This window comes from Otolemur garnettii, unplaced genomic scaffold, assembly GCF_000181295.1.
Source record: "Otolemur garnettii isolate 467f Iridium unplaced genomic scaffold, OtoGar3 scaffold00220, whole genome shotgun sequence".
NCBI lineage: Eukaryota > Metazoa > Chordata > Mammalia > Primates > Galagidae > Otolemur > Otolemur garnettii.
Genome location: NW_003852615.1, coordinates 1,460,670 through 1,472,536, shown reverse-complemented (window position 1 = coordinate 1,472,536; position 11,867 = coordinate 1,460,670). Strand labels below are relative to the sequence as shown.

At 40.0% G+C, this 11,867-nt stretch overlaps 1 protein-coding gene across 1 annotated transcript in view; it reads right to left on the bottom strand.

The window, feature by feature from the left end:
• The window catches only part of SENP7 (SUMO1/sentrin specific peptidase 7), a 142,337-nt gene that overhangs the window by 126,269 nt on the left and 4,201 nt on the right, over positions 1-11,867 (bottom strand). The window contains exon 2 of the mRNA XM_023508065.1: positions 3,992-4,044. Coding sequence (XP_023363833.1) covers positions 3,992-4,044 — 53 coding nt within the window. The remainder of the gene's footprint in view (positions 1-3,991; positions 4,045-11,867) is intronic.

Sequence of the window (11,867 nt, the reverse complement as noted above, 5' to 3'; positions counted from 1 at the left end):
CTCCAATTTTTTTTTTTTTTTAATGGTTGAGTGTCTTTAAACTCACACATCATGTGAACATGATGGAATCAAGGCAAAGAAAAAAATAAACATTCAAAGCTTCAGAAAAACCTCTGCTGCAGCTTTATGGTTAATAAATTGATAATCTAGATCTCTCACACTAATGTTGTATATAAGAAGCAAACAAATTTTAGGTACAACTATTCTACGATGATTTTCCCTAATAATTAACTGATGAAAAATAATATAAGCCTTTTGAAACAATCTTATCTATTCTTTTTTTTTTTTTTTTTTAGAGACCGAGTCTCACTTTATCGCCCTCAGTAGAGTGCCGTAGCATCACAGCTCACAGCAACCTCCAACTCCTGGGATTAGGCGATTCTCTTGCCTCAGCCTCCCGAGTAGCTGGTACTACAGGTGCCCACCACAACACCCGGCTATTTTTTTGTTGCAATTTGTCTGGGGCCAGGTTCAAACCTGCCACCCTCAGTATATGGGGCTGGCGCCCTACTCACTGAGGCACAGGCACCACCCAATCTCATCTATCCTTAAACTAATTTTAATCATGGTTTCAGCTGTGCATAATCAACAAAGATTCTAAGCTATTAATAATACTGCAAAGCTTCTATTATAACTCTATTATAAGAAACATCACTGTTTACTATTTTAAAATTTAGAAACAGTTTGAAAGTACAAATAGGATTGTGGTTAAAATAACTGTGATACACACATATAAAGGAATATATAATGTAACCACTGAAATGTTCATCACTGTTCCCTAGTATTTATGCCTGGCATAATGTCTAACACTTGTTAAGTAACCACCAAATATCTACTGAGTGATGCTTTTTTTTTCTTGAGACGGAGTTTCACTCTGTTACCACTGGTAGAGTGCCATAGTGTCACAGCTCACAGCAACCTCAAACTCCTGGGCTCAAGTAATCCTCTTGCCTCAGCATCCCAAGTACCTAGAACTACAGGCACCGGCCACAATGCTATACTGGGGTCTTCATAAGACAGCTTGGCACAAACATCAAAAGACTTCAGGAAAAAGGCCTCCTTAGTCAAGGAGGGCTTCAGGAAAAAGGTCCATAAAGGCCTGGCTAGGGCCTGAAGGGCTTGAAAAGCCATTTTAAGATTAACTAGGACAGCACATGCAGCTGACTCATTGAGCAAGAAAGACTAGTTATTGTGGGTGTGGGATAAGAAAATTCAGCTTTTTTTGCCCCTGGCTCCTGATACGAGTAGGGCATCAAGTAATCTGCCCCACAGAAGCACAGAGGATTAACTGGGTGGTATCCAGCTCCAAAGTCCGTGTTCCCTTTTCCTTTGTTTCCGGTAATCCTGTTAGTGACTGATGAGTATTTTGAGAAGTAAAAGTAACAAAAATAGCTAACCAGTAATCCAGTAGGTAATGGAGAATTAGGACATGAGAAGCCACAAAGATGCTGTATGTTATTATTGTTGTGAACACTCATTTGCTGATCAAGAGAAGTAATAAAAACCAAGTGCATCCAGAGTTCAGACCAAGCATCCTCAAACTATGGCCCATGGGCCACAGGCAGCCTGCCTAGGACATTTATCGGGCCTGCCAGGTGTTTTTGCCACTGCTGCCTGTCCTGCTTAGCAGCTGACTCATCCCAGGGCCTGCAGTCCGGCCCTCCAACAAATGGTCTGAGGGACAGTGAACTGGTCCCCTGTTTAAAAAGTTTGAGGACCCCTAGTTCAGACCATCAATGTCTCTCACATAAAGGGCGTTGGCCCCCCAGGCCCACTCTGTAAATTCTACTCTATTTCTATTATCTTTATTTTCCTCATTTCCCTCATCACTGCCAAGCACTGGGGACACTCACAGGTTGTATGGGGGCTGGCTCCCTACATATCTGCATATATTCAAAGTATCTCCCCCAAGATGCCTACTATTTATAAAGGAAAAAGGAATACCTTTACAGTGAAGTATACAGGCATACATAATAGTAACCAAACAATTAAGGCTGACATCACCACTGATAAGGTATATCATTATCATATTATCCCAATGTGATACACTGAAAAGGGCACATCACTTCTGTAGTATAGTTTAAAAAAAGGCATAATCTTAAACTACTCATGAGAAAACTGAGACAAACCCAAATTGGGAGATATCCCACAAAATACTGTCCAATTCACTTGAAAAGTATCATTATAGTCATTAGAGAAGGAAGACTGAAGAACTGCCACAGACTGAAAGAAACTAAGGAGACAGAAAAACTAAGGAGATATAACAAATAAATGCAATGTGGGATGAACTGGATCCTGATACAAAAAAAAAACAAAAAGAAGAAGACATTAGTGGAAAAAAACTAAAGAAATCTGAATGAGGCTGGACACAGTGGCTCACACCTGTAATCCTAACACTCTGGGAGGCTGAGGCAGGTAGATTGTCTGAGCTCAGGAGTTCGAGACCACCCTGAGCAACAGCAAGGCCCCATCCCTAAAAATAGCTGGGTGCTGTGGAAGGTGCCTGTAGTCCCAGCTACTTGGGAGGCTGAGACAAGAGAATCACTTGAGCCCGAGTTTGAGGTTGCTGTGAGCTATGATGCCAGGGCACTCTACTGAGGGTGACAAAGTGAGACTCTGCCTCAAAAAAAAAAAGAAAAGAAAAGAAATCTGAATGATATTTATAGTTTAAAGTATTATACCAATGTTAATTTCTTATTTTTTATAATCATTCAATAGTTATATGAAATATTAACATTAAGAGAATATGAGTGACAGGTATACAGGAATTCAGTGTGATTTCTATAACTTTTCTATAAGTCTTAAATTCCCTACAAATTAAAAAAAAATTTTTTTTAAATACCAGAGCACATCTAAAAATCAGAAAGAGGGCAGCACCTGTGGCTCAGTGACTAGGGCACTGGCCCCATATACCGAGGGTGGCGGGTTCAAACCCAATCCTGGCCAAACTGCAACAAAAATAGCCGGGCATTGTGGTGGACACCTGTAGTCCCAGGTGCTTGGGAGGCTGAGGCAGGAGAATCACCTAAGCCCAGGAGTTGGAGGTTGCTGTGAGCTGTGTGACTCCATAGCACTCTACCAAGGGCAATAAAGTGAGACTCTGTCTCTGAAGAAAAAAAAAAACTAAAACTAAAAATCAGAAAGAGAAATGTAAGCCAGGAATGATGGCTCATGCCTACAATCTTAGCACTTTGGGATACTGAGTTGGGAGACTGAGGGAGGTAGATTGCTTGAGTTCAAGAGTTTGAAACCAGCTTCAGTAAGACCAAGACCTCATTTCTACCAAAAATAGGAAAATTAGCTGGACATGTTGTAGTGGGCACCTATAGTCCCAGCTACTTGGGAGTCAGAGGCAAGAGGATCACTTGAGCCCAAGAGTTTGAGGTTGCTGTGAGCTATGATGATGTCACAACACTCTACCGAGGGCGACAGAGTAAGATTCTATCTCAAAAAAAAAAAAAAGAGAGAGAGAGAGAGAAATATACTAACTAAATAATATGAATTATAATGGTGGAATTTCAGATTAACTGCATGAGAATACAATAGCTTTAAAGCAGGGTATTTCACTTCACTGGACTGATTAAACAGAAAAGTAGTAGTAGTCAATACCAAGGTACTTAAAACTAGGTATGATAGTATTTATACTGGTAATATAAAATTTTCTATTTTTTTACTCTATCTAATGTGTTATTAATGAACAAGCATGAGGCACTAAAATATATTCAGCCATCACAACAATGCTAAGTTATGTTTTAAATAAAATCTAAAATGGAGCCTGTAACACATCTTACAATAATTTAAACAAGGCTGGTCCCAGAAAGGGTTTCCTGGTTAGCTTTCACTGAATTAGAATATATTATCTCCCAAAAACACTGATTAAAGTTTTGCAGTATTTTCATTAAATTTTTATTAAAAAGACAAACAGAAAAATACTTTCAATATTAGTAATGCCAAAGGTAATGAATGGGTTAAAAGCAAAACTAATGCATACCTCTGATAAGTCAGATGATGAAGACTTTTTCCTTTTTCCTTCTGTGACAATTTCTACAAAAACAAAAGACATGGTAAAAACTATAATTTAAAATCTAAATAAAATAAACAATTTAATCAAAGAGACCATTTCACATACATCCCCTGTTTTAAGTTACTTTATGTCAATTTAGACATTATACTGATAACATTTTATACAAACAAAAGAGATAAAAAGGTCAAAAGGGCAGTGCTTGTGGCTCAACGGAGTAAGGCGCTGGGCTCATATGCCAGAGGTGGCGGGTTCAAACCCCAGCCCCGGCCAAAAACTGCAAAAAAAAAAAAGGTCAAAAAAATAACTACATGTGCCAGAAGAGTAGCAGATTCTCACAAAATGTCCCCAGTAAACAATATATGTAAAATGACAATTAAAAAATTAGGGAAACTGGATCTAGAAACTAAACAGAAATTTCCTGATAAAAGACCTCACACCTAGTAGTAGAATCATCTGATAGGACAAATTCTTATGATGGCAGGGAGCAGAGAGCAGGCAAAATCTAAAATTTGGTAATATTCTACAAAAACACTTTCAAGGCCTGGCCTGGTGGATTCATGCCTGTAGTCACAACATTTGAGAGGTTGAGGAGGGAGATTGCCTAAGGTCAGTTCAAGATCAGCTTGAGCAACACAGACTCTGTCTAGACAAAGAAATAGAAAACCCAGTCAAGCATGATGGTACACTATTCAGGAAGCCAGAAAATCGCTAGTGCCCAGGAATCTGATGACATACTCTAGCCTAGGAGACAGAGAGAAACTCTGTCTCAGAAAACAAAGCAAAACAAAACACTTCCAGTTTTATGATGTATCTGTATATCTAAGCATGTTATGCATCTAAGAACAGCTTAATTTTTTACTCTATAACATTTTTCAGACTTCCTGTGGATTTCTTTTTATGAATTCTTTCAATCAGCAAGTATTTAATGTTTATCATGTGCATGGCACTGTGAGAGGAAGTGAGTGAAAAAAATTAGATAAAAACCCAAGCTATCTATCTTGGAATTTATAGTCTACTGTAATACAACACGTTCATAATAAAAATAAATGGTAGGAGGGACGCCTGTGGCTCAGTGGGTAGGGCGCCGGCCCCATATACTGGGGGTGGCAGGTTCAAACCCGGCCCCGGCAGGCTCCGGTGGTCTCAGCTATTCCGGAGGCTGAGACAAGAGAATCCCCTAAGCTCAGGAGTTGTTGGTTGCTGTGAGCTGTGCGACGCCATGGCACTCTACCTAGGGTGATATGTAGTGAGACTCTGTCTCTACAAAAAAAAAAAAATTAAATTAAAAATAAATTGTAGAGACCCATTTATGTGCATATAATCACCTGTTTATTACAATGCACTGCTACCATTCAGTGGGAAAGGGATTTTTTTTTTCAAATGATGCTGAAGCAATTTGATAACAAAATGGAGAAAAAGGGGGCTCAGTGGTGGCTCACTCCTGTAATCCCAGCACTCTGGGAGACCGAGGAGGACAGATCACCTGAGCTCACGGGTTTGAGACCAGCCTGAGTAAGAGCAAGACCCCATCTCTAAAAATAGCCAGGCATTGTGGTGGGCACCTGTAGTTCCAGGTACTCGGGAGGCTGAGGCAAGAGAATTGCTTGAACCTAAGGGTTTGAGGTTGCTGTGAGCTATGACACCATGGCACTCTACCAAGGGCAACAAAGTGAGATTCTCTCTCAAAAAAAAAAAAAAACCCCTCAAACTTCTTCATACCATACAAAGTAATTTGAAATGAATCAGATGTAAATGTCAAATATAAAACAAATAAAGCTTCTAGAACAAAAACTAGAGTATCTGGGCGGTGCCTGTTGCTCAGTGGGTAGGGTGCCAGCCCATATACCAATGGTGGTAGGTTCGAACCCGGCCCCAGCCAAACAGCAACAAAAAATAGCCAGGAGTTTTGGTGGGCACCTATAGTCCCAAGTACTTGGGAGGCTGAGGCAGGAGGATCACCTAAGCCCAGGAGCTGGAGGTTGCTGTGAGCTGTGACGACACAGCACCCTACCAAGGGTGATATAATGAGACTCTGTCTCAATAAATTAATTAATTAAAAATAGAAAAACTGAGACAACAGGATCACTTGAGCCCAATAGTTGGAAGTTGCCGTGAGCTATGATGGTTACTGAGAGCTATGATGATGCCATGGCACTCTACACCCAGGGCAACAGCTTAAGAGTCTGTCTCAAAATAATAATAGTAATAATAATACAGATAGAATACAGATTTTAAACCTAAACAACCTAAGTTTTTATCTTAGTTTACTAGTTGCAACTTCTCTGAGCCTCAGTTTCTGATTTGTAACACACAGATAATACTTGCCTTTTCAATTAAGATTAAAGATAGTCTATATCAAAGTACTCAACATTATGCAGTATGTCTAACATATAGTTAAAGCTAAATAACTATTACAGTAATTTATATGAAAGTATCACTCTTCAAGAGACTATAGTATACCAGTATTCGCATATAGGAAAATCTTTCTAATTATTCTCATTCAAAACATATGAGTAGGCTCGGCGCCTGTGGCTCAAGTGGCTAAGGCGCCAGCCACATACATCTAAGGTGGCAGGTTTGAATCCAGCCCGGGCCTCCCAAACAACAATGCTGGCTGCAACCAAAAAATAGCCAGGCGTTGTGGCGGGCGCCTGTGGTCCCAGCTACTTGAGAGGCTAAGGCAGGAGACTCACTTGAGCCCAGAAGTTGGAGGTTGCTGTGATGCAACAGCACTCTACCCACTGGGACAGCCTGAGGCTCTGTCTCAAAAAAAAAAAAAAAAAAAAACTGCAAAACATATGAGTAAAAAAATTAAAAAGCGTAACTTTTCCAAGTACCTTGTGCAATATGCTTACTTATTCCATAAAAATGTATCTGAGATAACAGCAATTACCATTGCCAGGTTCTATGCTAAGTGCTTTACACAAATTATTTTATTTAATCCTTACAAAAGCCTTATAAAATCAGTAATGGTATTATTTCTATTTCACACATTAAGAAATTTAGGTTTGAAGAATCCAAATAACTCAAAGGTCACCACGGTGATCCATCTGGTCTGATTCCAGAGGTGGTACTCCTAACCAGAGGTACACTCTAGGCATTCAGGATGCCATGGGGAGGTAAGATGAATAAGACAGTCTCTGACACAGAGTTAATAGTATAGCAGCAGAGATTAGACAATTCAACAAGCTAGAATATAGATGGAATCTGATCACATAGGAGTCATAAAGACCCATCAAAGTTCAGAAATAGGTGTAACGTTTTTCACATTTGAGTTAGATTGTTCTTAGAAAGGCAAAACTGAACTGGGCTTTAAAAATGAATATAATTTAAACACAAATGAGTGGAAGGACATTTCAGTGCCAGGTGCAACGTAGGCATAAGTTATCAATACAAGCACATACAAAGATGAAGTAGCCCACATTAGCCAGATTCATAAATTATTTAAAACTCCAATTAGAGTTAGCCATCTGGCACACAGACTTATGACAGCACCACTTTAATAAAGTTCTAGTCTGAGCAGTGCCTATGGCTCAGTGGGTAGGGCACCAGCCCCATATACCAAAGGTTTCAGGTTCAAACTCGGCCCCGGCCAAACTGCAACAAAAAAATAGCAGGGCATTGTGGAAGGCGCCTATAGTCCCAGCTACTTAGGAGGCTGAGGCAAGAGAATCACCTAAGCCCAGAAGTTGGAGGTTGCTGTGAGCTGTGTGACACCATGTCACTCTACCAAGGGCAATAAAGTGAGACTGTCTCTACAAAAATAAAATAAAATAAAGCTCTAATCTAGATCTTTGGAGCTACTCAATCTTACCCAGTCTCTGTGTCACCATGCCCCTCTAATCAATCCTCTGCCTTCCCTTCCATCATCAGGCCTAGGAATCATATTCATCACCCAAGATGCCAATCCTAATGGCCTATTAGCTTGTCATTCTTTCACCTTATGTAATTCTATCCTCTCATCTACATCTTCTCTACCTCTTCACTAGTCCATACAATTTCTTAGTATTTTTTTGAGACACAGTATTTTTTTGAGACAGAATCTCACTATGTCGCCTTCTATGATAGAGTGCTGTAGCGTCTCAACTCACAGCAACCTCCAACCCCTGGGTTTAAGCAATTCTCTTGCCTCAACCTCCCAAGAAGCTGGGACTACACGCACCCACCACAACACCAGGCTATTTTTGGTTGCAGTTGTCATTGTTGTTTAGCGGGCCTGGGCCAGGCTAGAACCCCCCGCCAACCTAGGTGTATGTGGCTGGCACCTTACTGACTGAGCTACTGGTGCTAAGGCGCAGGGTTTTTTGTTCTTGTTGCAGTCATCATTGTTGCCCAGCTGGCCAGGGCCAGGCTTGAACCTACCAGGTTCCATGTACATGCCCAGCACTGCAACCACTGTGCTACAGGTGCCGAGCCAGTTCCTCAGTATTTTCTTTGAACATTTACTCCACTTCAGGTTAACTGAATTCAGTCCTTTTATTGACTACTACACTACTTTGTTAAGATTCTGCCACTTAAAAAAAAAAAAAAAATGCTGGGTGAGGTGGCTGACATGCATAATCCTAGCTCTCTGGGAGGCTGGGGCAAGCAGATTGCTTGAGCTCAGGAGTTCCAGATCAGCTTGAGCAAGAACAAAATTCTACCTCTAAAAATAGCTGGACGTTGTGATGGGCACCTGTAGTCCCAGCTACTCCAGAGGCTGAGGCAAGAGGATAGCTTGAGCTTAAAATTTTAGGTTGCTATGAGCTATGCCACCACAATACTCTACTGAAGGCAACAAAGGGGAGATTCTGTCTCAAAAAAAAAAAAAGACTCTATTATTATTGCTTAATATTTGGATGCAGCAGTCGTCTGATTTCTTTTCTGAACGTATTTATCTTCATTCATTCTTTACAAGGTTTTTGTTTCTAGTCCTTATCTTAAATATTGTTATTGTTATTAAATTTTAAGTCTTTTTGTGAAGGCAAAAAGTGGAAACCAAATAAACACACGTATATATATTTTAAAAAACTGCAATTTACAAAACAGGAATAGAAATTAACAATCTCTCACCACCACCATTTTCAGTTAATATTCTTACTTTATTGCAAAATTCTTCCTGTAAAATTCCCATAGATTGGATGTACTCTCACCCCTATCTGTGATTATCGTCTACTGACCCAAGATCCTCTCCAACATTCCAAGAATACTCTGACACTTGGTTCATAGTTTTCCTAGCATTAAAATTTACCATATTTTAGGAGCACTAAATGCTTCATTAATCAACTCACTCAAAATAATGGATCCATCAAACTTCACTCCAGCAAACTTCTATAATCCCCATTTCAGCAGTATATATTTAGGAAGGTATTTAAGGGAAACTGTTCCATTTCTCAGGCTTCCAAGTGGGAACATCTCATTCTACAACATACTGTCCTGTGATCTGACTTCCTCACTCCCACTGAATCCATTCTTTGCCCTTTCCTTGGCATACTCTTTAAGTAAAACTGAACTCATTTTTTCCCAAATTCTTGAATTCCTGTACTGCTTAGCATTAAAGAACCTCACATAGTTGCAGCAACTACAACTACTACAAACTCATACTTATTTTAACTGACTTCAAAATTACTTAATAGTTTTTATTCATCCCTATTTTACCTCCGACTCTGTTTTTTGGGGTTTTTTTTGTTGTTGTTGTTGTTTTTTGAGCTCCCAATACCAGTTAAAAGTCTCTCTTTTGGCTTGGCACCGCAGCACAGTGGTTACAGCCCGAGCCACATACACCAAGGCTGGCGGGTTCAAAGCCAGCCCAGGCCAGCTAAAACAACAATGACAACTGCAACAAAAAATAGATGGGCGTTGTGCGGGTGCCTGTAGTCCCAGCTACTTGAGAGACTGAGGTAAGAGAATCACTTAAGCCTAAGAGTTTGTGGTTGCTGTGAGCTGTGACACCACAGCACTCTGAGGGTGACAGTGTAAGACTGTCTCAAAAAAAAAAAAAAAAAGTCTTTCTCAAAAGATTACCTTGCCTCCTGTTTCACTTAGCATACGTGATTGTGATACCTTTATCCAACTTCCTCCCTTCCCCATGTCTCATCAGAGTGTTCTTTCTTTCCACCCTCCACCATTTCTTCTGGGACCCTACTCCATTACTCTCTCCCGCCTGATATATATTCAATCTTTGCCTCTTTTTTTTTTTTTTCTCAATCTTTGCCTCTTTACCACCTTCCTACTCAGGTCACCTTCCTGACCTGACTTAAGTCTCTCATATCCTTTAAAAATTAAAAAAAAATTTTTAAAAATAAAAAACCTTTCTACCTAATTTGATCTTTCCTTTCCACATCATTTTCTCAGCTTACTATTGCCTCTTCATTTCCTCACCACCACTCACCTCCTGAAATCTGGCTTTAGTCTACTGCTCTACTAAAACTACTTTTACCACTTGTAAACGCGACCTCCAAATTGCCAAATTCAGCACCCTCCTCACACTATTTAACTCTCTGAAACATTCACATTTTTCCCTTCTTCTCCCTTTCTTCCCAAACCTATCACATCCCTTGACTGCCTGCCTAAGTACTAATCTCTGTACTTTTTTTTTTTTTTGAGACAAAGTCTCACTTTATCAACCTCAGTAGCATGCCCCGGCAAAGTAGCTCATAGCAACCTCAAACTCTTAAGCTCAAGTGATCCTCTTGCCTCAGTTTTTCATTTTTAGGAGAGTCATGGTCTCACTCCCAGAGTGCTAATCTCTGTACTTTGAAATTAATTGTATGTGATTTAAGACTTTTTCTCACTCTATACTAATTCTATGGGCAAGTCCATTCATCCAATGACTTCAGCTAACACCTCTGCAAATAATGCTGCTTTATCACAATTAATTATAGATTCTCATTTTGAACCTCTATTATGGTTCATTATACTTCCAATACAAAGTAGATATCACCTAGACCTATCAAAAGATGTAAGAAAGGTATGTCATCATGGGACAATGATTCATCCCTCAAGATGAAACTGAGGAAAGAGGAGTTTCAAAACTAAGCAAGTTTGAGAAATAGTGCATCCTCAGTCACTGTCTTGAAGAGGCACAATGTACAATAACATGTCAAAGGTCTCGAAAAATCTTGCAGCAAAAAAATATTTTAAACTACAGTTATCACACTTACTCGTCCATGGAATCTTTTTTTTTTCCCAAGTAAGGCTCACTTACTTTAATGGTAAATGACAATGAAACTACACATTTTGTAACTGGAAAAACCAGATTTGAATACCAGCTATTTTTAACTAGCTATTGCTAACATCTGCTTATTCTCCCTAAATCTCAGTTTCCTCATCTGGAAGTCAGAAATAATAACCAACTTATGAGGCCTTTGAAAAGTTTGTAAAGTTCTTAGCATAGTGCCTAACCCCAAGTGCTCAAAAAGATATGTTTCCTTTTTTTTTTTTTTTTTTTGAGACAGAGTCTCACTTTGTCACCATGGGTAGAGTGCTATCGTGCCATAGCTCAAAGCAACCTCAAATTCTTGGGCTCAAGTGATCCTCTTGCCTCAGCCTCCCAAGTAGCTGGGACTACAAGCACCTGCCACATACCCAGCTACTTTTAGACACAGGGTTTTGCTCATGCTCGAGTCCTGAGCTCAGGCAATCCACCTGCCTCAGTCTCCCAGAGTGCTGGGATTATAGGCATAAGCTACTGTGTCCGTCCCCAAAAATACATATTCTTAACTGCAAATGAAAGTGACACACGTCTCCAAAGATGTCACCTGAAACAATGAATTGAAAACAGGTTGCGGCTCGGCGCCTGTGGCTTAAGCGGCTAAGGCGCCAGCCACATACACCTAAGGTGGCGGGTTCGAATCCCCAGCCC